The sequence below is a fragment of the Haliaeetus albicilla genome, chromosome 6 (genome assembly GCF_947461875.1).
Source record: "Haliaeetus albicilla chromosome 6, bHalAlb1.1, whole genome shotgun sequence".
In the NCBI taxonomy this organism is placed as follows: Eukaryota; Metazoa; Chordata; class Aves; order Accipitriformes; family Accipitridae; genus Haliaeetus; species Haliaeetus albicilla.
This window is the reverse complement of record NC_091488.1, coordinates 13,529,368-13,552,791: the sequence shown is the minus strand read 5'-3', so window position 1 is coordinate 13,552,791 and position 23,424 is coordinate 13,529,368. Positions and strand designations below refer to the sequence as shown.

At 40.4% G+C, this 23,424-nt stretch overlaps 1 protein-coding gene across 2 annotated transcripts in view; it reads right to left on the bottom strand.

Annotated features, from left to right (window-relative positions):
- The window catches only part of DSCAM (DS cell adhesion molecule), a 471,653-nt gene that overhangs the window by 45,424 nt on the left and 402,805 nt on the right, over window positions 1-23,424 (bottom strand). Inside the window, exons 21-26 of one of the 2 annotated variants that reach the window (XM_069785096.1) lie at window positions 19,011-19,164; window positions 12,484-12,601; window positions 11,495-11,658; window positions 6,957-7,055; window positions 6,196-6,384; window positions 3,512-3,802 (exon numbers count right to left, since the gene is read on the bottom strand). In XM_069785096.1, coding sequence (XP_069641197.1) covers window positions 3,512-3,802; window positions 6,196-6,384; window positions 6,957-7,055; window positions 11,495-11,658; window positions 12,484-12,601; window positions 19,011-19,164 — 1,015 coding nt within the window. Of the gene's footprint in view, window positions 1-3,511; window positions 3,803-6,195; window positions 6,385-6,956; window positions 7,056-11,494; window positions 11,663-12,483; window positions 12,602-19,010; window positions 19,165-23,424 lie in introns of those variants that run through there. The other variant, XM_069785097.1, reaches the window with a different exon arrangement.

The window sequence follows — 23,424 nt, the reverse complement described above, 5'->3', positions numbered from 1 at the left end:
AGCTTAATTAAAAAAACATACTGCAAGTTTATATATCCTTCACATTATCCATTTGTGGATATTCAGCAATTGTATTAGAAATTACCAAAACTGAACCTGCTATCCATTGAGAAAACACCATTTAAACTTTTGTTGTCATTCTAGGTGTTGGCTATGAGTGGAATAGTCAAAGCTTTTCTCAGAACAGTCCCAGAAATTTGGGAGGTTTTTTTTTCCAGGTCAATTCACCATCATCGCCCTTTATTAGCCTGCTTTACTGATGCTTCATAGAAGCTGTAATTTGAATGTCTCTGGCCCCATTTTCCCCTGTGTTGCAGCCCTTCCAGCATCTCCCATTGCACCTTGTGACTTTAGGACTACCAAGTATTTTCCATGTCCTAACTGGTCCTCATGGTAGGAAGTCCCCTGGTGGGCTAGAATCAGTTAACATAGTTTAGAACAGCTAGCAAGCTGATCTGATTTAATGTCAGGGCTACTGAGTAGCTGATCTCTGAGTCAGGAAGCTGCTTTGCTTGTAGTGCTGCACACTACAGCTGCACATTGCTAAAAATAACTCCTTAAGTATTGAGTGCAAATGTTCTGAAAAACAAGGGGCAGGAAGGTCATAAAATCTGTAAGCTGAAAATGGTTAGCTGAAATATCTATGAACAGAAAGCAAAAAGCCGCACGTAGATCTGTCATTAACCTTTTGACCTAATTCACTACGAAGAGATTTAAGGTAAAGGATACTTAGCCATGGTATTTCTCAGGAGCTCTATCACAGATAACAATCAGCTACTGCACTCCAAACAGAATGACTGAAAGACCACATAACTCAAGGATTTCTACGAAGTTTACAAAGGCTTCATCTTAAGACTGCTAAAGCTCCTAGGCCTGTTCTTAGCATTTGGTATCCTAGAACTTTCATACACATATTATCTAATCTTCAAAGTACTCCTCCTGCATCTGTTTTATCCTAAGGGCAGCTGTGACCCCTAGAAGCTGGAAGGGATTAATCTTACATCACAAGACGAATCAATGGTAGAGGTAGGGTCAGCACTCAAAAGTGGAGCTGGCCAAGAAGTTTCCACTGGCATGCTTTCTGTAAATGAAAAATTCACTCTCTATGAAAGCAAAAGTTTCTGTGTGAAGTATTGACAGAAAATGTTGATTTCTAATCAGACACTGTTTTCCAGCTCTGAAGTGCCTTAAGCCTACACAGCTTACTAAGGAACAAATGAATGAGGAGCTGGGATTCTGTAGGGACAACTTCTGCTTTAGAAGCACTGGAATAGTTCTTCCATGAAATCTTTTATGTGGAAACAGACTATCTTAATTTTCAATAATGATAATAATAATAATAATGTTTATCGTTTTCCTTCTGCATCAAATGTAATGAATTCAGAAAATTTGGAAACTGAAATTTGTTTTTCTATCCATGTTTTCCTCTCTTAAACTTGCGGTCAGTGTTTGAGAACATGTTGCCTCTCTAAGGCACACTATAGTCCTGGCAGGGCATGCTTGACAAACAAAACCATTAATGCTGTAAATGAGAAATTTTCTAGCTGACCAGAAGCAGTGGCCCAGGAAATTTAATGCTACAAACATTTTTATTGTTTCATTATCTCACTTTTAAAGATGCCATACAGCAACACACAAAATCAAACAGTGTGCAGGTCACAGTGTGTGAAACCATGCTAAGTATCATCACCTAACAAAAAAGCAGAGTCTGACAACATTTCAAACCAGTTCATCATAAGAATACATTTGATTTCACTGCTGTCAGTGCGAGTTTCAGGCTCTGGACCTGCATTTTCATATAATCTCATTTTCAGGTATGGCTTAAGACTGTTTGCCCCAGTCATATATATGTATCAATAACTGTGGATGTAAAAAATGATCACTGAAAGTTGGATGCTGCCTGTAGCAAGGTACTGGAAAGAAAAGAGGATAGGCTAAGTAGAGTGGCAAGAAATTAACTCATAATACTTGAAACAGTTATTATTGACAACTTTTATACTGCTCAGTAAAACAGGTCCTAAGTCTACCTGGCAAGACCTGGCAGCATTTGTATAATAACTGCTTGGATCTTGGTTTCCTGTAGGCCTCTAAAGTGCTGAGACAAAATCTTTCTCTTAATTTTTTAGACTGTCTGAAATAACATGAGGCCTGTGTGGCAGCTTACCAAAATTATATTTTCACAGAAAAAGATGAAAGGATGTGCTTTTTGCAAAAGGGTGAGCTGTGAGGGCATGTGTTGTTAATTATCTGCAAGAACTGATGAGTACCTAGCGCAAAAACTGGGATAGCATGAGAGGATGTGGAAGATGCTGAGGTTTAAACCCTGCCTGATTCATATCCCACACTTCTTACTGGGAATGGTCCCTGTTTCTTGCTCTTCCCTGAACCATACATGGGTATTGTCTTGGAGACTGCTGGCTTCTGTAGGACAAAACTGTGGCAGGGAGATGTGTTACCAACACAGAGTTATGAACAATTAGCAAATTGGTGCTGTCGCTGGACAATTACCAGTTCTTGTTTTAACTTGCTCACTAATCCTGTTGTTTAATTTACAGTACAGATGTTGCCAAGTGGTTGCACGATACAGCACAATATCCCTGGCAACACAACAACATTTTACACTGAGTGTCTCCAGAAAAGCTTTGGCAATTCACGCTAGAGCAATTCAAGAGATTGCCATCTGGAGCCATCTGTACTGCCTTTTCGCCAGAAATACATCCATTTCCCACTATAAAGCCAGCAAAAGCACACATGTGCCACCACCACTTTCAATAAACATGCCAGGATACGAGCTGGAGCGACTGACAAATTGGCATGTTTCCTCTTGCCTTCTTGTTCTGGCTTTTGCAGGGTGGGCGCTAACCCCTGGTAGAAGGGCAAGACGCAACAATTCCTTCATCCCCCGTGCCCTGCTGCTGGGCATGACAGAGCCATCTGTCACGGCCATTAGTTTCACTGTCCCCTGTCTGTAAGTAGGGATAATAGCATTGTCATTGCTTTGCCCTTGGAGGGTGTTGTCCGGAGGCTTTCCTGGACGACAAGCTAGTTAGCTGCTCCGTTGTGTCCCTTAATGGGTTTTGAGCTGTGTCACAAGGACATTGCATGGAATAGCAATGAGGCCAGTCGGTGCTGTGAATGGCTGCAGGAACCAATTGTATGGGAGACAAAAATTTCATGGAAGAGATGCATGAAATACTAGCAAGTGCTTCTGAGACCGCTGGAACTAATGACACCTAGTGTCCTATTGTTACATGTCTCATGGTTGATTGACTTTGGTGCTGGAGCTTTTCCTCAGTGAGGCCAAATAAACAATTCTTCTTTTCTGCTGGCAGCCTATTGTCATGAAATCAGTAGGCATTTTATGTCTTTGAGACTGTTATCCTTCTGTCAGCATGGCTAGCAGGTTCAAAAAGGGTTTTATGGGGGAGAAAAAGAAAGACAAGCAAAAAAAATCACCCAAGAAACTAGAGTAAAAACAGTATCTCAGATATAAATAAAAAGATATACTTACTGCCATCGTAATTGAGTGTTGCAAATTTGGCTTGTTTCTCTGCACAGCCAGCACTGTTGCACACTCTCATTTGCAGTTCATACCAGGTTGCCTCCTGCAGGTCGTACAGTATGTAGGACTTTGACAGGGATGTCCGCTGAGCGGTTGTCCAGACTGTTGTCCCAAATGGCCGGTACTCCAGGGTGAAGGAGGTGATGGGGCAGCCACCATCATTCCAGCCTATCAGGTTCAGCCTCACTCTCGTGGTGTTGATACTAGCAAAGAGCTCTTGTTCCTTTGAAAACTGTGGCTCTAGAAGCAATGATATAGTTCAAGCAAAATGCTTAAGTATTACAGATACAGGACTCTCAAAAATATAAAATTAAGAGAATAATTTCTAGGACAGTCTTAACATCATCTTAAACTTAATATCTATACACTCAACTTCTTTTCCTCTGGTGCCTTAAATGTTTTTTCATACTTTGTGCCAGAATCACAAACCTGTATTTTCAAATCTATATGTGAAAAAAATATCCATACATCTCTGCATAGACCTGACTTGACAGTTTGCATGGACTGGCGTGACCCAGCTTGTAAATCTAGTGCAGACACTTCATATCAGTAAATGCCCCTGCTCACTTCTAAGACAAAAAAAAGGGTTCAGAACACTACATAGAAATACTATAAAAGACAAATACACTTGAAGATTGTCCACTGGTGCTCTAGTCTTCTTTTGAAGTGAAATTGAACACAATTTTTTTGAGAGTACAGAGGCTTTCATTTGCAGAAAATTACAATTTTGAAGAACTTGCAAGTAAACATAAATTTTTAAAAAATATTAATATGTTGACATTGCACATGAAACATTTGAAAATAATATATACTTTGAATTTTGTATTTTTGAGTTAAGAAGTTTCCATTCAGAAAGAGGCTGACATTTCTATTTACTTGTCCTGATTTGGGATCAAATGTTGGTTTCTGTTGATACAGACATTAAAGTTTTTTTGACAGTAATACATAATACAGGAGTAATGACAGTAAAAATGGCATCTTAGAATTGAAATAATGAGAGTAGGTGGACAAGACAGGTCATCAACAAATGTTATTTATATTAAATACTGCTGTAGTGTACTTAAAAGTATTATTGCTAACCGCTTACCAAAACCAGTATTTTTACTATAGGAATCTAATGTGATGAAAATAATCTCTAATGTGCTGTTTTATTCTATATAGTAGATATCTATATATCTATATTATATAGCATACATATATGCTATATAATAAAGCATAACTTATCCTATGGGGGTCTTTTTGCCATTCTTGTGCTTTGATGAGATGTACCGAAATGTACTCTCTTTTCTAAATTCTACAGGAATCTAAACAAAAGTGGTGATTCCTGACATGTGTTATGAACTATTTCAACTGGCTCTGTTCATAGCTTTGGACAGAAATGCTTCTGGAGCTCTTACATGACTAAGAATGATCTCAGCATTCTAACTCACACTGTACCTGATTCACTCTGTAAATGTAACACAGGTAGTTTCCAGGCATATATATCAAGTCCCAGAGAAACTCAAGAGGTTGAGAGATCTGCTTTCTCATGATCCATTTAGACATTATTTGAAGCATATGCAAACCTTACTTTTATGCAATGAAAATAAGAATGCTCAACTTCTACTTCTTTAAATGTCCCTTTCTTTAAGGTCAGCAGACCATTCTCCCTGGCCACCAATAATCTCAGCATGTATGCAGCTGACCTGCAGTCTCCCCTGGGCTTCAGCAAGTCAAACCATTCACATCTACTGCATACAAGGTCTTCCCTATGCCACTGAGTGTCAAATGAAATGTCCACCTTGCTGTGATGCTTGGGAGATCTGCAACAGCACAGGTGTGATGAAGAGCATAGAGAAGGGCAGACATACCTATCAGAGTAAACTATCTTCATTATGAAAATGCTCCCAAATGAGAGTATTTCTTACAACCGGTGAAGAGCTGCAAGATGAGGTGATCTTCAGACCATTATGCAAAACTACTGCGCTTTGTTGACTTAGCGGTAAAACTTCCTAAACTGCATCTTTAAGTGGGTCTGTTGCCAAATTTCCTCATAATTCTGACACATATGTGCAAGGTGGAACTACCCTCAGCAAGCAGGACACATTGCTGAGTTAGCTAAGAATTCCACAAATTTTGGCTGTTTTGATGTGCAGAGCTTTATGCAAACTTTTGCTTTGTTTCTAACACTTATCCTGTTCCAAAGGGTGCTGCTTGCATGGCTTCTGCAATACCAGCTTGGAGCAGAAATAAGACATTGGCTCTATTTCCTCCACAAATAAATATACTCCCCCCTCTTCCTTCAACATCCAGACAAATAAACCCCTGAATTTTTTCAAGAAGAGAAGAAAAAATTTCCTTATGGCAATAGCAGTAGTTGGAATTGCTATAGCCTATGACAGTGGAGACACTCCTTTCCCAAATATCTGCCAACCCATCTTAGAAAAAAATTATTAGAGAAATAAGGATAGAATATCAGCCAGTATGGCTTCAAGTCCCGCAGCGACAGCTTCTTCTGTCACAGCATGGACACATCTGGAAATGTTTCCAAAGCCAGTAATATTAAAATATCCAAGTCTGTCTTCTCATCAAACCAAGATCTACAGCAGAATGCAAGAGCTTTAGGTGAGCAAAGGGGATGGAAATCAACATACCTTTTCCAAGCGTTTTGGCCTCAATGATCTCGCTGATGCGTCCTGGCCCCACTCCGTTCTGAGCAGTTAAAGTAAACTTGTACCAAGTGCCACATTTCAATGTTTCTAAACGGTAGGACCTTTCACTAGGGCTAATGGGAAAACTACCCCACTGCTCACTGTTATCTTCTGAGTACTGCAAAATATAACCTGGAGGAAAAACACAGATGGCAACGATAAGCCAGACACAAACCACAAATTCTGCAGGTAATATGACAAGTCATTTTAAAGACCTAATAAAACTAGAAAAATCCTGTGCACAGGGAGACATACAGCTCTCCCGTGACTAAAAGATACCCGGCAATACAGTTTGCCTACCCTTACGATAGCTTAAATACCATTTTTATGATCATTTTCAAAGGGAAAAGAAAGGGATAGGCATTTCTAAATACCCTTCAATCAGCAACAAAGACCAGATGATGAACCTGGACCCTCAAAAATGAATGGTTAGCAATTACATGTCTGGAAAATCAGAGAAAGTAACTGTCATAACAGCTGAGGGTATGCTGGAAGAGAGTGATTAAATCTGTGATTAAACCACCACAAAAAGAAACTGCAATTTACTGAAAGCTGTTATCACAATGATAGTGCACATTAAGCACTGACAGCAATACAGATTGCTTTGTTTTTCTTTTTTTTTGGTAGCCATTCATAATTATATACTAATCCTATCAACATATGATAATTTACTAAGAAGTTGCAATTAACCTGAATTATATTACCTCGGATAGAACTGCCACCATTGTCTCCAGGTATCCAGGAAAGAGTGATAGAGGAAGATGTAGTTTTGGATACAGTGAGTCTTGGCTGGTCTGGTGGAACTAGATGGGAAATAGTTAAAAATAGAAAATAGATTCAAATTATTAGATGTGATCTTAATCCCTTCTAACAGTCGTTTATCAAATCACTGTTTTGAGTTGCAAAAAATGCAAATTATTTCTGTCAAAGTGTCTGTTTAGCTGACATCCTTGGTTAAGACAAGAGCAGACAAGATTTCATTTTTTATATTTAATTTTCAACACAATTGTGTCTTTCAGTTCTTAACCCTTGCTTTTCTCTGAATTTTTGTATCTGTCCTGTCAGACCTAAATGACATATGAGCTACCCAATCATTATTTTTCATTATTTTCCATATCTGTTTTAGGGACAAGCCAAATTTTTAGTGGTGGAAAACAGATGTCCACTTGCAAATGATGCCCCACTCATGCATGTGTTTGCAGGGTATTATTGCAAAAGTAAAAAAAAGAAAAAAAAAGTGCATAACAAGAGTTTCTGCCAGTGTAACTGTGAGTGCTAACTAGGTAGCATAGGTAGATCTGTGATCGGAGGCAGATACATACTTCTTCCAGATCACACCATCTATTCACTGAGGCTATTGGTATAAAGAAGTCACAACTCTATCAGCAAAGGCTGAACAAACCTGGCAACAGTTCAGTTTTGCTGCTCCCCATAAACATTATGGCTCTGTCTAAACTGTGGGACAAGAGAATTGCATGGTTCCCAGGACCAGCTCCTCACAGAGCGCAGGCGTAAGACAGAGGTCTCATCTCCCATCCTCTGCCCAGTGTCCAGTTTCCTTCAGAGGAAAATCCAGCCTGACAGGGCAGAGAAGGAGCCATGCTATATCTCAACAAGTTGCCCAGGGTAGGGAGAACTGGGACTCGGAATTTGTACAAGGAACTGGGACTGCAAACAGGACTGGGAACTGAGTTTAGGCTCAGCCTAAGTAACCCCAAATTACACCAGTGTGTAGTGTCCAGGTTTCCAGAACTCAATGGTCAGGGGCAGAAAGTGGCAGAGTAGCCAGCTTTCTTTTCCCCTTGACAAATCTATCATGAGCCAATATGATCATATGATAGTTACAGTTTGGAGAGCTCATCTTTGACTTCTGCCTGAACCATTTAGCTAGTCCTGCTGTACAAGTGAGGTAACCAGAACCATGGCACAAAACCAGTAAGGCTGTGGAGGATAGTGTTTGCTAAAATAGAGAAGAAAGGCAGCTGAAACTTCAAAGATCTAATCAAATATTTGTTAGAGCCCTGAAGGGTAAATATGTACTAATACTTCACCCAAGTGTTTTACATCTGCAGTTGTGAGTTCAGAAATTGAAAGGGGGAGAAAAGGAAGGTCCTATTTCTAATCCTTTGCACTGCTCTGGTCATGCACAGTAGCACTGTGTCTGGCTCATTTTACAGATTGTTTTCTGAGCCAGTGTTACTAGAGGTCTCCAAGCTCCTCAGAACTGTAGACGAAATTGAGCTTTGCTGCCTCAAGAACAAGGAGTGAGGCATGGGTAGTATCTGTCATGGGAAGGGATCTGAGAAGCAGTGGCAACGCTGGGATGGAAAGCCAGGGAGGAGAGACGACAGGGCAGTCACACCTCCTCCGGTCACCGCCACTGAAGCGTGGGAAGGGGCTGGTGGTGTTGGTGACCGCTGCTGGCAGGAGCTGCCGTTTCCCTGATGTAGTTACTGCTCAACAGACACCAGCCCGTAAGCAAGACAGGATAGAAGTCACAAATGCTCTGCTGTGTCCAGCAGTCTGCTGCCAGAGGACATTGCCTGCTTTGCCTGTGTTTAAGGGGTGGCTCTACCTGCAGAGTGAAACTGCAGGAAAAGCTCCCTGCTGCAGTTCACGTTCAAGTCATCAGATTGCAAAATAATGAGTGCTGATATGAAGTGGAGGCTGCTGCTTTACAGCTATGGACCAGTTCAAAGAGAAGTTGATTTTACTGCCCTCACAGGGCTAAACAGTGCTGAAGAAAACAAAAAAGACAGCTTATACTCTAAAGGAAAATTCCCTATGTGAGATGGATTTGTTCCACTATTCTCACTGATTTGGCTGATTTTATGGAGAGAGACTGCACACACTATACTGTGAAAGATTTGTTGTAAAACCTTTCATCATGGCTTCACCCTACCTACAAAAGCTGGTGGTCCCATATATTAAATGCCAGTCTTTCTCTGTCCCTCAAGGAAGTAATTTTGATTTGCTTTTAGTTACAGCAAGGATATGAAATTAGGAAAGTACTTAGTGAAATATAAATGTAAGGTTTCCATTTGGTAGTGTTTTCTCTCCCTACTTCCTGTTGTGGTCTTGCTTCAAGCATTGCAGAAGAGCATCTTTAGGCTCTGTTGGATTGTAGGTAAATTAATATATGCTATGGCATTTGTTTCAAGGCTTAGTGGAATGGTTTATGCAGAGGGAGTTGGGCTGCACTTGAAACAATCTCTTTCTGTGTTCTTGTGTGTTTGCACTAGAAGTTTGGGTTGTGTATCAAGGGACAGAAGAGTGACTGGCCACAGCATGGCCCATATTCCCAACTCAGTTATTTGCTTCCCTCTGGTACAACAATCTGCAGTCAGTTGAAGCACTCTTAGGATCTACTTTAGTGTAAGTGAGCAAGGAAATCTGCATAGTGAATTCTTGGTGTGTGAATACACATGCTCTGCTTCACGTTACTGTTAATGTGTATTCTTGTATTGTCATTGCTTTTATACATATCAACACCATAATGGATACATTACATACATTTCAACATCCATATAAAAAGCAGCTGGTAGTATGCACTAGTTGAAGGTGTACTGGTGTTTCTTTTTAAATGCTTCCTCATATTCACCATCAATAAAATTCTGCTCTTGCATAAGGTTGTTTTTGTCCAAGGTCTCAGTACAAAGGCAAATTTCTGTTGATAGCTTTCAAGAAGCTAAAGTAAAGGCCTTCAGCTCTTTCTGAATTTTGGAATATTTAAGTGATACATGTAATATTTGTAAGGAGAAGGCATAAGCTGATATTTTCTGTGTGAAGGACTAGAAGATAACTGAATGCGAACACTCTGTTTTCAGTCCTACAAAATCTTACATAGAGACTTAACTGCAAGTGTGCAAATCATTCCACCAAAAGCAAAACATTTGCTATATCATGAATGTTGATGACTGAATCAGAATGACCTGCTGTATTGGCTTTCTGTGACAAGGTTTTGGTAGCGGCGGGGGGCTACAGGGGTGGCTTCTGTAAGAAGCTGCTGGAAGCTTCCCCTGCATCCGACAGAGCCAGTGCCAGCCGGCTCCAAGACGGACCTGCCGCTGGGCAAGGCCGAGCCCATCAGTGATAGTGGTAGCGCCTCTGGGATAACATATTAAAGAAGGGAAAAAAAGTTGCTGGGATAGACAGAAAAGGCAGCTGGAGAGAGGAGTGAGAACATGTGAGAGAAACAACCCTGCAGACCCCCAGGTCAGTGAAGAAGGAGGGGGAGGAGATGCTCCAGGCGCTGGAGCAGAGATTCCCCTGCAGCCCGTGGGGAAGGCCACGGTGAAGCAGGCTGTCCCCCTGAAGCCCAGGGAGGTCCATGGTGGAGCAGATATCCACCTGCAGCCCGGGGAGGACCCCACGCTGGAGCAGGTGGGTTCCTGAAGGAGGCTGTGACCCTGTGGGAAGCCCGCGCTGGAGCAGGCTCCTGGCAGGACCTGCGGATCTGTGGAGAGAGGAGCCCACGGTGGAGCAGGTCAGGACTTGTGACCCCGCGGGGGACCCACACTGGAGCAGTCTGTGCCTGAAGGACTGCAGCCTGTGGAAGGGACCCATGCTGGAGCAGTTCGTGAAGAACTGCAGCCTGTGGGAAGGACCCACGTTGGAGAAGTTTGTGGAGGACTGTCTCCTGTGGGAGGGACCCCACACTGGAGCAGGGGAAGAGTGTGATGAGTCCTGCCCCTGAGGAGGATGAAGCGGCAGAGACAACGTGTGATGAACTGACCGTAACCCCCAATCCCCATCCCCCTGTGCTGCTGGGGGGGAGAGGTAGAGAATCCAGGAGTGAGGTTGTGCCTGGGAAGAAGGGAGGGGTGGAGGTAAGGTGTTCTGAGAATTGGCTTTATTTCTTATTACCCTACTCTAGTTGATTGGTAATAAATTGAGTTAATTTTCCCCAAGTTGAGTCTGTTTTGCCCATGATGGTAATTGGTGAGTGATCACTCCCGTCTTTATCTCGACCCACGAGCCCTTTGTTATATTTTCTCTCCCCTGTCCAGCTGAGGAGGTGGGAGTGATAGAGTGGCTTTGGTGGGCACCTGACATTCAGCCAGGGTCAACCTGCCACACCTGCATAATATTTTATTTATTAATTTGGAAGAATGAAATTTTTATTAATACACATTAATACTAATATTTTACGTACACCTGCAAACAGACATACCTATGCATTACCAGCACATAGCAGTTAATAGCTGTGATAACAATAATGAGATACATCCAATAGTCTTACCTTGTACTTGCAAATTCAAAATTATTTCATCTGATCCCCAGTTGTTGCTGGCCACGCAACTGTAGTATCCGGAGTCTTCTGCTTTCACAGTACGGATGACAAAGCTGCCATTGCTGAAGATGCTTCTTCGCCCATCAATCATCACTAGACTGGGTGTCCCGTTACTACCTCACAGGAAACAAAGTGCATACATTAAAGAAGTTACAATCAAAATTACTCAGAATTGGATTTTTTTTTTGAAGCAACTAAGAAGGGAAAGAAAGAAAAAAAGGAGGGTAAGTGTCTTCTGTAATAAAGACAGCAAAGGACTATTTTCTGTTGGGAGACACACTCCATTTGCTTAAAGAACGTACATATCCTGGCCCCAATTTCAGTGAAAATGGAAATTCACTCCTTCCTTAACTATCTGCTATTTCATAAAAGTGCCAAAATAAGAGTAAAAGGCAGTTCCTGGCTACAAAGTTCATCCTTGTAAAATAATAGCTATTTGTATCAATGCACAAGATGGTTTCATAGCACTGCAGTATCACTGCTTGGATGAAAATTATTGTCCATGTGTGTTTCCAAGCGACTCTGTCAAGCTGTGAAACTAAAGATCAAAACAGAATAACAGAAGACAAGATATGTGCAACTCATGTACACTGAACTCCACAGCACGATTCAATGCATCAGACATTTTGTTTTCTCAGACTAAAACTGTTTGGTGTGCCTGAAGTTAAACCAGAAAAGACTCCTAAGTTTTATGTTTTGAATGTTTACCTTTACCCCTTCTTCGTAACTCTTCCTCCCTTTTGATACTTTCTAATCACCACAGCCAATTAGTTTTAGTTCAAGGAATTTCTGAACTCCTCGTCTACCGTGACTGTGTGCAGTCCCTGCAAACGGTCATTCTCCTTCCTGACACAGTCACCCAGGATCACCCCTATTGCAGCCCTCAGGATTTTAAGCAAATGAGCTTTATTTGAGCTATACATTTAGTTGCTGGTTACCTATCCTTCATCCATTTGACTGTTGGAGCTGGGTCTCCCACGGCTTTGCAAGGGAGGACAATGTCCTTCATCCAGGGAGTTGTCACTGTGCCGCTGAATGTCAAAATCCTGGCAGGAGCTGAGCAAAAGAGAGCATGAAAGACTGAAATGAGGTGTTCATTCATATAGCCCTTGGAAAGGAAAATTACATCCAGAGTTAAATGTGGAAAACCAAACCAATCTGCTTCCAGCTGTGCTTTTAGGAAGCTAATTCCTTTTAACTCATAATATCAGCTATTTATTCAAGGACAAATATTATAGTTTTAGTATATGGAAGACAAATAACTAAAAGAAAGATAGATGGAGGACTGGAAGAGTCCCTGTAGAGAAAAAGAGCAAAATCAGTTATTGATCATCTTTACTGATTTTTATGCGTTTCATAGTAGAAATTATGGATAAAAATTGTGTCCAAGGGATGTTTCTCTCCAAGCTTCCAGCAGGAAGTGTGCACAGTAGACAGGTATCTTACAAAAGTTAAATTATTGATACATCACTGTTACAATACCTATGGTATTAAGCAAAATAAACCTTCATGTATGTACGTGTTAGTACATTGCAGTGTCTATCTGAAGTCCACAAATATGAACAAACTTTTAAGTCAGTTTAATTTGTGTCAGCTCTCATACCACCTAAATATATCAACATAAATATCACTCCTGCAGTTTCAGTTTATAATATACAGGAACACTAGGGTTGTGTTAGAGCTTCATTGTATGTTACTACTCAAGTATGACCCTTGACAGAAATAGACTTCTTGTTGGCCTCTAAATACATATTTCAAAGGCACATACTGAATAAGGATACACGAAATACTGTATTTTTAATCCTGATCTATTTCAGTCTTGCACACTGATCAGAATTTATACTTAATAACCCATTTGACACCAATTAGAAAAACACGAAAATGAGAGCCAGCATCAAATATAACTGGGACATTTCATCTCAAAAAAAAAAAAAATCACGCATAAAAGAACAGGCCTTGAAGAGTTCAGGGAAATTACTTGAGTAGGCTGTAGTGGGACTTGATATATTCATAAAAAGATTTCATAGATTATATGATCAGTTTGGATTGTGTTGCCTATGTTCTCTTCAAGCGTTGTTGAAGACTAAGCTTCTTGAGAGATTTTTCTCTGGTCAAAATTTTAACTGAAAACACAAGAAGTAGCTGTTTAAAGATTTAGGGTAATGGACAAAGTCACAGTTAGCTAATGGGACAACATTACTTTCCTAACAGCCAAGCATCGACATGTCCCATCCTGGCTAAACAGCGGCTGAAGACCCCTGGCTCCCTCCTTCTGGCAGCTCCAGTGTTTAGCCCCCGCAGAACGGTGCTGCGGCATGTGCTGCCCTGAGGAGGTGGTACACCAGAATGATACGAAGACACTGGTCAGTGGGTAAGTCTCATGGTACAGCCTTGTTTGCTACTGTGGCACTCCTAAGGCCACATCTTCTAGAAAAGATTTACACAGGCCTATACTGCCACAACCCATGGGCTTATTAACAAAGGTAAACTGAAACAGAAAAATGCTCAGTCTACCCAGAGACATGGTGTGAAATGCTGACTCCACTGAAGTTAGTGTTAGAAGGCTTATTTGTCTTCAGTGGTGCCAGGTTTTTGTTGCAGGAGATGCTTAATGGTACTCACGCCATCTTTAAAAAGCAGCAGGAGATGCTGTCAGCTGTGAATATCTACAAAACACATCTGTAAGCATCTGGACTGTTCCTAGTAGCTGCAGTGCATTCTGAGCAATGGTGGTTAGAAAGTTGAATTCTTGCTCCATGCAAAATTCCCTCAGTAACATGAAGCCTGAAAACTCATTTAAAATTAACTATTAATCCGTTTCTTCCTGGCTTTCCCACATCTCCAGCGTTTCTCGAAATATCCAGCTATTTCCAACTGCTGCCAGTTACTTTAGGACAAAGCATATGTAATGCGGGAATCCTGCTGAAGCCTTCAGCATGCCATGGCACCACGGTTAGCAAACTTTCTGTGATATCCCTTTATTTTTAGCAGTTATTTCAATGTGAATTCTTCCTTAAGTCATAGGTTGGATATCAGATCTCCAAAGAGCATTTATATTGTAGCTCCTGGTTTTCAATATCCTGTGTGTCCCATTTTACAGTGATGTGTGGAAGTAACACAAGCCTCACAGAAGTCTAAGCCAGTGGTAAGATCAGAGATCATAACTCAGAAGTGCATATTACAAAAGCATACCGCACTATTTTTGTGAAAGTACCCACAGCTTTCTATGGATTGTCTTATTCCTTTCATGTACCGAGTGCTTTAAAAAGAGAAGGTAAAACAGCACTGAAGTTCTTAACTCCAATTTTCTTTATAGCTTAGCTTCCAATAATGTTCTGAGACTGCTAACAGGTACACAAACAGAAGAAAACTAGAAACAAAATAGATGTCTAGTGAAATTCATCTGAAGGCAATAGGTTTGAAATGCTAACAGGCATCTGAATCTCACAGATGTCTCACTTTAGAGCCAAGGGAGCTTTACACAGCATGTGGGTAATTCAGCGGCAAGGGTTTACCTCTTTGTTATCGAAGCTACCCACATGCCTACTGACTAACCACTAGCCTTACATTAGATGGCATAGTACTGGATTAGCACTGTGTGTTCCTATTTTTTTCAAATTACCCAATCATTGATTGAAGATAAAGAGGTGCCTTCACAGAAGAGTGTACTCTTATGCTAATGCAGTTTTCTGCATGTTTATTTGTTTAAATTATGAATCCTATTACCTACACTTACTGCCATAGAATAAGAAACAGGCAGATATTCTTTGCAAGAGGCTGTAACATACTTTTTTTTTTTTTTTTCTCTAGAGGACACAACTGAATTTTAAAAGCAAACTGTATAGGAAAACTGAACAAGAGCTATGACAGTTCACTGCAGCTCAATCCATATACAAAAGCCATCAGTGAATACCCTGGGTCAGGAGTTTCTTTCATTGACTTTCTCACAGAATAATATCCTGTGTATTCCAGTATGATGAACCATTAAAGAAACAGACCAATGGGGTGTGTGTACTACCATGTGAGCCCCCCATGTTATTTAAAAACATTAAACACACAAAGCAACATAGACTAGGAGGCAAGTCTGTTCAACATCAATGCTCAGGTAGTCTACAAGAACAGGGGAAACTCAATATTAAAGTCAGAGAGTTCTCCCCAGAGGATCAGATTGTCATGGGTCTAGATCTGTTATCATCATGTGCTGCCAAATGCCATTCTTCACCAGTCATGCTCTGGAAATAAGAGGAACAAGGTGCATGCAAATTTCCTGTCTTTTAGATATATTTGATAGGCTAAACCTACAACTTTCAAGTCAGCAATGAAGCATAATTTGAGGGGCGGGGGTGCAGCCTGCTTACATGGAGACTGAACTTTCATTGCCATGATTATTTTCTTTTTGTTGGGGTTTTTTTTGCTTATTTTTGTCAGTTAATTACAGAGAGTAACAATCTGTTCTGAGAAATGGAGACACTAAAGAAAGAAATGTTAACTTGAATTAAGCTTTCATTTAAATTGTACTATCCATTTCACATCAGACCCCTACCTAGACATTCTCATTGTTCTCAAAGGGGTTCTTAAAGAGATTATAATTAAGTTGACATAATTCAATTCAAAGTTAACTCTCATTAGCTGTCATGATGGTATCATTACTTGGACAATTACTGTGAAATAAGTTGAGAAAAAAAGGAAGAAAGCAACTTCACAGTAATGGCCTGTAGGGTGTTCTTAGCTATAATTCCTTCTAGCCCTGTGATGTTTTACTTGCTTCAGATGTACTGGGGGGTGAGAAAGGTCTTCAAGGCTATTAGCTTTGCCCATCCTTCTTCATTGTGCGTCCACTGCCCTTATCACTGACCACCACTTCCTCCCAGCTCTCTAAAAGGTCCAGCAATGCATTCATACAGGAAATCTTGTACGTGATACAATAATTTCTAAGCTGGCTACATCCAAAGTTCATAAAATTGCTATCTCTCAGTATTCCTAGGATCCATTACAACCTCCACAAATTGATTACTCAGCACTTTTTCAGTCCTAAGTGCATGTAAGAGAGGCTTGTCCTGAGCATCATCTAATGCAGACTTTATATTGGAGTATCACTACTATGTCTAACACTGACTGGATGCACTCTTCCCTCCTTCAAAATAAAGCCTTGTTCACACTGACTTGTCTGCATTGATGTAATTAATTATTTTTCCTTAAAGTGCCCTTGTGTTCTCATACAAGCTGTTTTTAAGTTCACTTATTTGTCATCATGAATCATGTTAAATTAACTTTGGAGGAGCAGAATCAATTCCAGTTTCTAGTAAGCTTGTTCAGTTTAAGTACACGAAGGTCAATTTGTAACTTCTCTGTTTTTGGCAAACTGAGAGAAATCGCATACTACATTTCCTCATAACTAGAGGTTATGAATCTTGGTACCTGCAAACTGCATTGTTCTGCGTTCATCTTGTCTGAATACTTCCCTCCTTTTTAAATGCATAGGACATGGAGAAAGAGAACTTCTAGTGCGTTATGTGCAGCGGTCCCTGCACAATCCTGGGTTTGCCTGTATCCTAAATCTATTAGTATTGCACCATGTTGTTGACCAGTTGGTTTTGCTCTTATTTAAGCATCTATTTTTATGCTTATTTTTGTTTCCCTTTTTTGTTTTCATCACCACCCATTTATTACACAGAGCTAACAGCTGGCCTAAAAGGAGAAGCACACTGAAACCTTTGCCCTGTTTCCCTGAGGTGTTTTTTCATGAGCTTCCTTCACAGATGTCCTTTACACTCCTCATCCACTTTTTAAGATCTCAACTTTGGTGTCACTGCTGTTCATAATGCAGTATGCAGTTATCCTACAAGAAATTAATCAATGGAAAAGCTCCAGATTTTTCAGGTCCTTCAGACATTTCATAGCCTTTCAGAAATTCTTCAGGTCACTCTATTAACAATGTGTAGCTACTAAGAGAAAGGATCATCTGAAAGACTGTGCAAAAAATGCCAGAAAGAAGCAGAAAGTGAAAGTGACTCTTCTCAGCTGACAGAAAAAAACCTGTAAGCAATGGCATGGGGGGCAAGCATTTTCCTGCTTGTTCCAGCTTAGGTAGGCCTCTCTACCTTGCTAGACCCTCCCCGTATTTACACTGATAAATTGTTCATTGTGATCTACAGTAGTAACATAGTAGTTACTGTAGACTTCTCCCAGCAATGTTGAAAAATATCCATTTCATGTGATAAAAACATTAGCCTAGAGAAGGGGCAAAGAAAAGACATGAAATTTCCCATCACAAGCCCGAGGAACCCTGTCTGCAACTCCTATGCATTGGGAAGCTATGTCATGTGTTGAAATAGTACCCTCCAAACACCATCACTGCCAGCCAAGACAATAGCTCTGGCAGTTAATTTTCCATCATCAGACTGGTTATCTACCACCTAGATAGGTAGGAATGGCAAGCTTCCCTATGGAGATGTTATATGCTCTTCCATGCAGAAAGTGCTTTCATGTTGGTTGCATTTGGCTGAAGTTCTTCAAAGCTTTTTTAGAAAGTATCTGTCATCATAAAGCACTAGACACTTTATTTTACATTACTACGTCATTAGCCACATGACTGAAGAATTACCAGGCTTGTAAAACTTGTAAAGTCATTTAAATGCATCTAACTTTGCAACTCTAGGGACCTGCGCAATGAACTGTTCATACTGGCACATGCTGTGATATTACCAGTTTGAGTGGGGGGAAAAAAAAAATCAGTCTGAAGACCCCATGTAGAGATTGAGTACTGATGGGACTCTTATTTTGCTGTCTAAAACGTTAGGTCTCTATTTGCAAGCTAAGGTGCTATATAGTGTTGTAAGCATCACATCTCACAGTACAGATAAGGCAGAATTCATGGGCCCAAGCAATATCTTTTAATAGAACAACTATACAGCTGGAAAAAAATATGCAAGATTTGAGGCACATTATCCCTTCTTCATATCTGAAATAGAAGCAGCAAACTTCAAAGCTAATGCATGTTGAGAACAATTGTTCAGAGTTTAGATATGTTAATCAGACCATTTTATACAGAAGATAGTACTTGTGGAGTACACAAGAGATATTAGTAAGGAGAGGAATGATAAAGAAGTTATCTTTTATGCCAAGAAAAAGAAGACACACATTCAGAAGGGGAGGGGGATCATCTGCAAACCCTCTGTACCCAACAAAAGAAGATAAAAATTGCTCCAAAAAGCAATTTATTTCCTTCTAAGGTAGGTGGGATGAATTACCCCCTAGAGGAGCACGTCATTCTCTCTCTGCTGACTACAGCAAAAGCTTGGGCAATTAGCTGAGAGTTGTCACCTAACTTTTGGAGAGAACTGAAGTTACTCCTGACAAATCCCACTCTCAGTAAGCAATGAGGCATAAAGAAGCCATGTGCCAATTATAACAGTAATTAGCATTGTAAAGTTCTGGATTGCTTTAAAAAGCACTGTCACCGTACCTTTAGCTAGCGGTTCCACAGTGATAATCTCACTGCTGTTGCCTCTTCCTGCAGCAGTCACTGCTACCACCCAGACACTGTACTGGCGATTCCGGCTCAGGTTGGGGATTCTGTAGGAAAATGAGTCGGGAGAGGCTTCAAACTCGCTGATTACCTGTGGTGGGAGAGACAAATGTTTCCACACTAAAATAAACAGTATTTGGAGAAAGTCTGCTAGGCTGAGTACTAGAAAGCCTGTTACTTCAGGGTACTTCAAATGAGTAATGAGTATCAATTGCTCCATACAGATGGCAGATGGCAATAAACAGAGCAGACACAATAACTTGTTGCAATCAATTTATATTCAGTGAATCTGGGCCTATATCTTCTTTACAAATTGTTTTTATTCAGACTAGGACTTTCATATGTCTGTTTATTTTTACAAGGTTGGATGAACAACTTAAATGAACATATTTGACAAATATTTACCATCAATAGTTCTGAGAAACCAATTTTGGCTTACATAGAACTTTCCCAACAGAGGATTCAGTCCTGCACCTGCTGTGAAATCTGGAGTTTACTGCTCAAGATACATCTTTGGTCACCTAGAACCGTTGTGCTGGTGTTCCTTATCCCTGGGTTTGGTGGCTTATTCCTTCAGTAATGGAGTGAATCAAGAAATAAAACTGTATTCTGTAATAGACTGTTCAAACTTCCCCCGAATCTAGTTTTGTTTAATCACAAAATCACTACCATTCAAAGGTTCCCAGCAGAGGATCATCTCAGATATTCAGCTGCATTAGGATGGAAGGACAAGCGCTGGAAAAAATGCCAGTTCAGTCTATTCTTGTACTGTCACTCAGGTGCCTCGGCCGCGGGCTGCAGCCAAGGCGACCGGCTGCTATGCAGTACTTGCTTATCGGTGAGATGTTCTGCAGTCTGCTTGAAGTGACTTGTGCAAGGAAAGGTGTGGAGGAATATATACATTCCTCCAGGGGATGTGGGCTTGGTGCACCTCAGCACATCCTCCACAGGAAGCTCGACTCCTTGATGGAGGAGAAGGGAAACCTCGTCAGCCCTGAGCAGTATTACAATGGTCAATATAGGCAGTTTTATTTCTGACATGGGCTTTGTGATTCTTGTACGTAAAAATAGAGGGGTAATGAACCATTAGAATGAATAATACTCACTTCCTTGTGCAATACTGAGCATGGTAATGGCTAACTAACACTAGGCTAAAAATAATTAGAACGTTAATGAAGTAGAAAAGAAGATTTTACTAGGAATCAGCATTAAAAATAATGCATCTGTGTAATCGAAACTTGATTCAGACTGACAGAAAGTGTGCAAGGAATCTCTTTGATATACAAATATCTGCTTCTGGTAAAGGCCAATCTCATCTGATTAGCATTTCAAAAGGTAGGTTGACCTGAAAGCATTGGAATACGTAGTCCTTCAAAGTGAATTCCAAATAAATAAGGGATGTTTCTGAGATATCATTAAACACCTCTCCAGTGTGAACTGTTAGCCAGTTTCAGCTCCTGAATGGGTCACTGCACTTCTTTATTCTTGAGCTGGCATCACCTATAGCCAGGGGAAGAGGGGAGTTCATTTCATCTCACTTTTGAAATCTTGAGTGAAGACATTTGTATCTAAGCCATTCACCTTGACTCCCTTCAGAGACTGTGCAAAGAAAAGGTAACTCTTAAGGCAAGGTTCTTCTGGCCTGAGACACATACATTGCAGTGGGATGAATCATGCCCTTGACATACCTGTGTTTCCCCACCAACTATAGAAGTGTCCATATAACTAGTCCAGGTATAGTAGTCTGTGCTGAAGGCATCTGAAGTTAATGTGCTTGCTAATTAAAATACTTAACTTTGTTAGCTAAAATACTTAACTCCCTGGCTTTCATACAAATGTGTGCCTCTATTTGCTTCTACAAGAATACATTCTGTTTCCTCCGTGGAGACTAACTTTTCTGGGGAGACTGGTTTGCTCCACCTAACAGTTATCTAGGCTCAACACAAGCCCAAACAGGGACCTTGCCGTACTTTCTAGGCAATCTCATTGCTCCTGTCAAAATGCCAAGTCGGTATGTCCCATTTAGCAAGCATTTGCCTGGGTTTCCACTTCGGATATGATGAGGTCAGCACAGGCAGACACTTCTATTATTATGTGAAATATTACAGCAGGTTTTGAGAACCATCTGCCTTGACGTTTACACAAGAATATTGGACAAATGCCTGTAGCTTGACAGTCTGGATATTTGTGAGGTCATACATAAAAATTAATGTATTGATCATGGCACAGGAGGCTGAGTTTTAATATTCATGAGGCAGCATTTTCTAGGGTTAATTTGAAAGTCAAACAAGCTAGGCTGTCTCTGACACTTAAGCTCCACTCATTAATGCAGCTATCTAGCACAAGCTGCTTCTAAACGACCTATTAACATGGGATGTGGATACAGCATTTAAGAACCACTAACCATTACAAACTTTCTTATTGCTAAACTTTCATTCCAGCAAATATCAGTCCTGTTAAATTTACATTGTTTTTTCCATGACTCCTGTGGTTTATGAAAGGGACATATGGCTGCCTTTGGAAGCCACTCCTCATACTGCAGATCTCCTGCTTGAAATGCCTCGTGGCTCTGCTCCCTGCTGCAGTGGCAGAGACTGGGATAGTCAGACAGACATACACCCTGTATACAATTGCTAAACACAGCTTAGAGAAATCTAGTTTGAGATTTTATGCTTGGGATAAAGTGAGTAGCTAAGCAGAAAAGGAAAACCTCAGCCTTGAAGCTACAGCACTGGCACCTAGTGCTCCTGCTCTGAGGACCAAAGTTAAAGACAAAACTGAAAAAAACAAACAACCCTCCAAAATTCCTCAGGCTGCAATATAGTCAACTAGAAGAGCAGGCAAAACTGTCTCAAAACAGAGGAGTTCTCTCTCCCTGGAACTCCAAAGATGGAATAATCACAGAATTAGCTTAAAATGCCTTGTCTTCAATTCTTTTCTTTCACCCACAGAGAACCAGCATCATTCACACATTTGCAGCTGTAGGTATTCCAAATCTATCAAATTCCAATTATTAATTGAATCTGGTAAACGTATCTTCACTAAATTAATGATTCTTATTTTCTTAAAACAAACTGCTATAGCAAAAGATTTTGGTTTCTAACTGGTTAACATACACCTTCCCTTTCCTCAGCTAACATTCCCTTTTAAACACTTGGGGATGCTCCAGTGACAAAGAATTGATTTTACTTTTAACTTTTGTATGTCATTTCAATTAGACTAACATGCCAGAGAGTTTCATTACACAAAAAGAAAAAAGGGAGCTTTGTCAGCAAAGAGAAGATTAAACAACTGAAATAAGAAATATTTTAAAGAATGTCACCTTGTCACATATTGGTCTTTGCATGTGCCAGTATGAAACATATACTGCTGTTTTATCCCAAAAGCAGTAACATGCTTGCTCAAGGGATTTTTTTTTTTCTAACTGCTTTTTTTATTCAGCTTATAGATGACGAGTTAATTGTTCTTCTGTCTTTAGCTCACTGTCTAAGAAGCACAGACAGGGCAAAGTCTTTAAAAAGCCAGCAAGGGCTGTGAAAAATAAAATGAAATCAAAGTCCTTTATCATGGTGCAGTCAATCTACTTCCCAAACCAAGCAACAGCAAGAGATGCTGAGGAACACCTACTGCAGGGAGCATCATTTTCCTCTGATGCAACTTCAGCTCTATTGGCATACATTGCTTTGTACGCTTTGAAGCAGCATGCCATCTCCTGGCATTTCTGACACCTTTAGAAAGCAATTAGATAAGTAAAGTGCATAAACTCTGAATCCTTTGGCTGGTTTTTTGTTTTGTTTGTTTGTTTGTTGTGTTTTTTAACCCAGCCTGGGAAAACTTCAAAAGGGCGCATTAGAAGAAAAATACATTTGTAACCGTTTTCCAAGAAATCAGGGAGTTTCCCAAACAGGGAGGTAAGGTAGCAGGTAGCATTTACTGTGGACTGGAAGATTATTCAGTCAAAGCAAGCCTGTACCTTGCCTACAACTGCATCTACACAACTTCTGATGTAAGACAGGTGCACTGAAGATCTCTACCTCCTTGTTCTCTGCAAGTTGTGGGAAACTTAGAGGTGAACAGAGAAAGCCACACTGAGACTTTAAGGACAAGAGTGAAAAGCAAGAAACATCCCAGGTTTGTGATGTGTGTTAGGAAGTAAGAGTGTATGCAAGTTGGCTACCTGTAATTGGCTGCGTCATCCTGAAAACTAAAAATACATATATATACTACCTAAAGTAGCATGTGTGTTTTCACTATGAATTTAGGTATAAAATATGGCCATAGCATCATCTAAAAACAGGGCTGGAAGGACCCTGAGAGTTCACCCAAGTCTATTTTTCTTTAAACCAGGTGC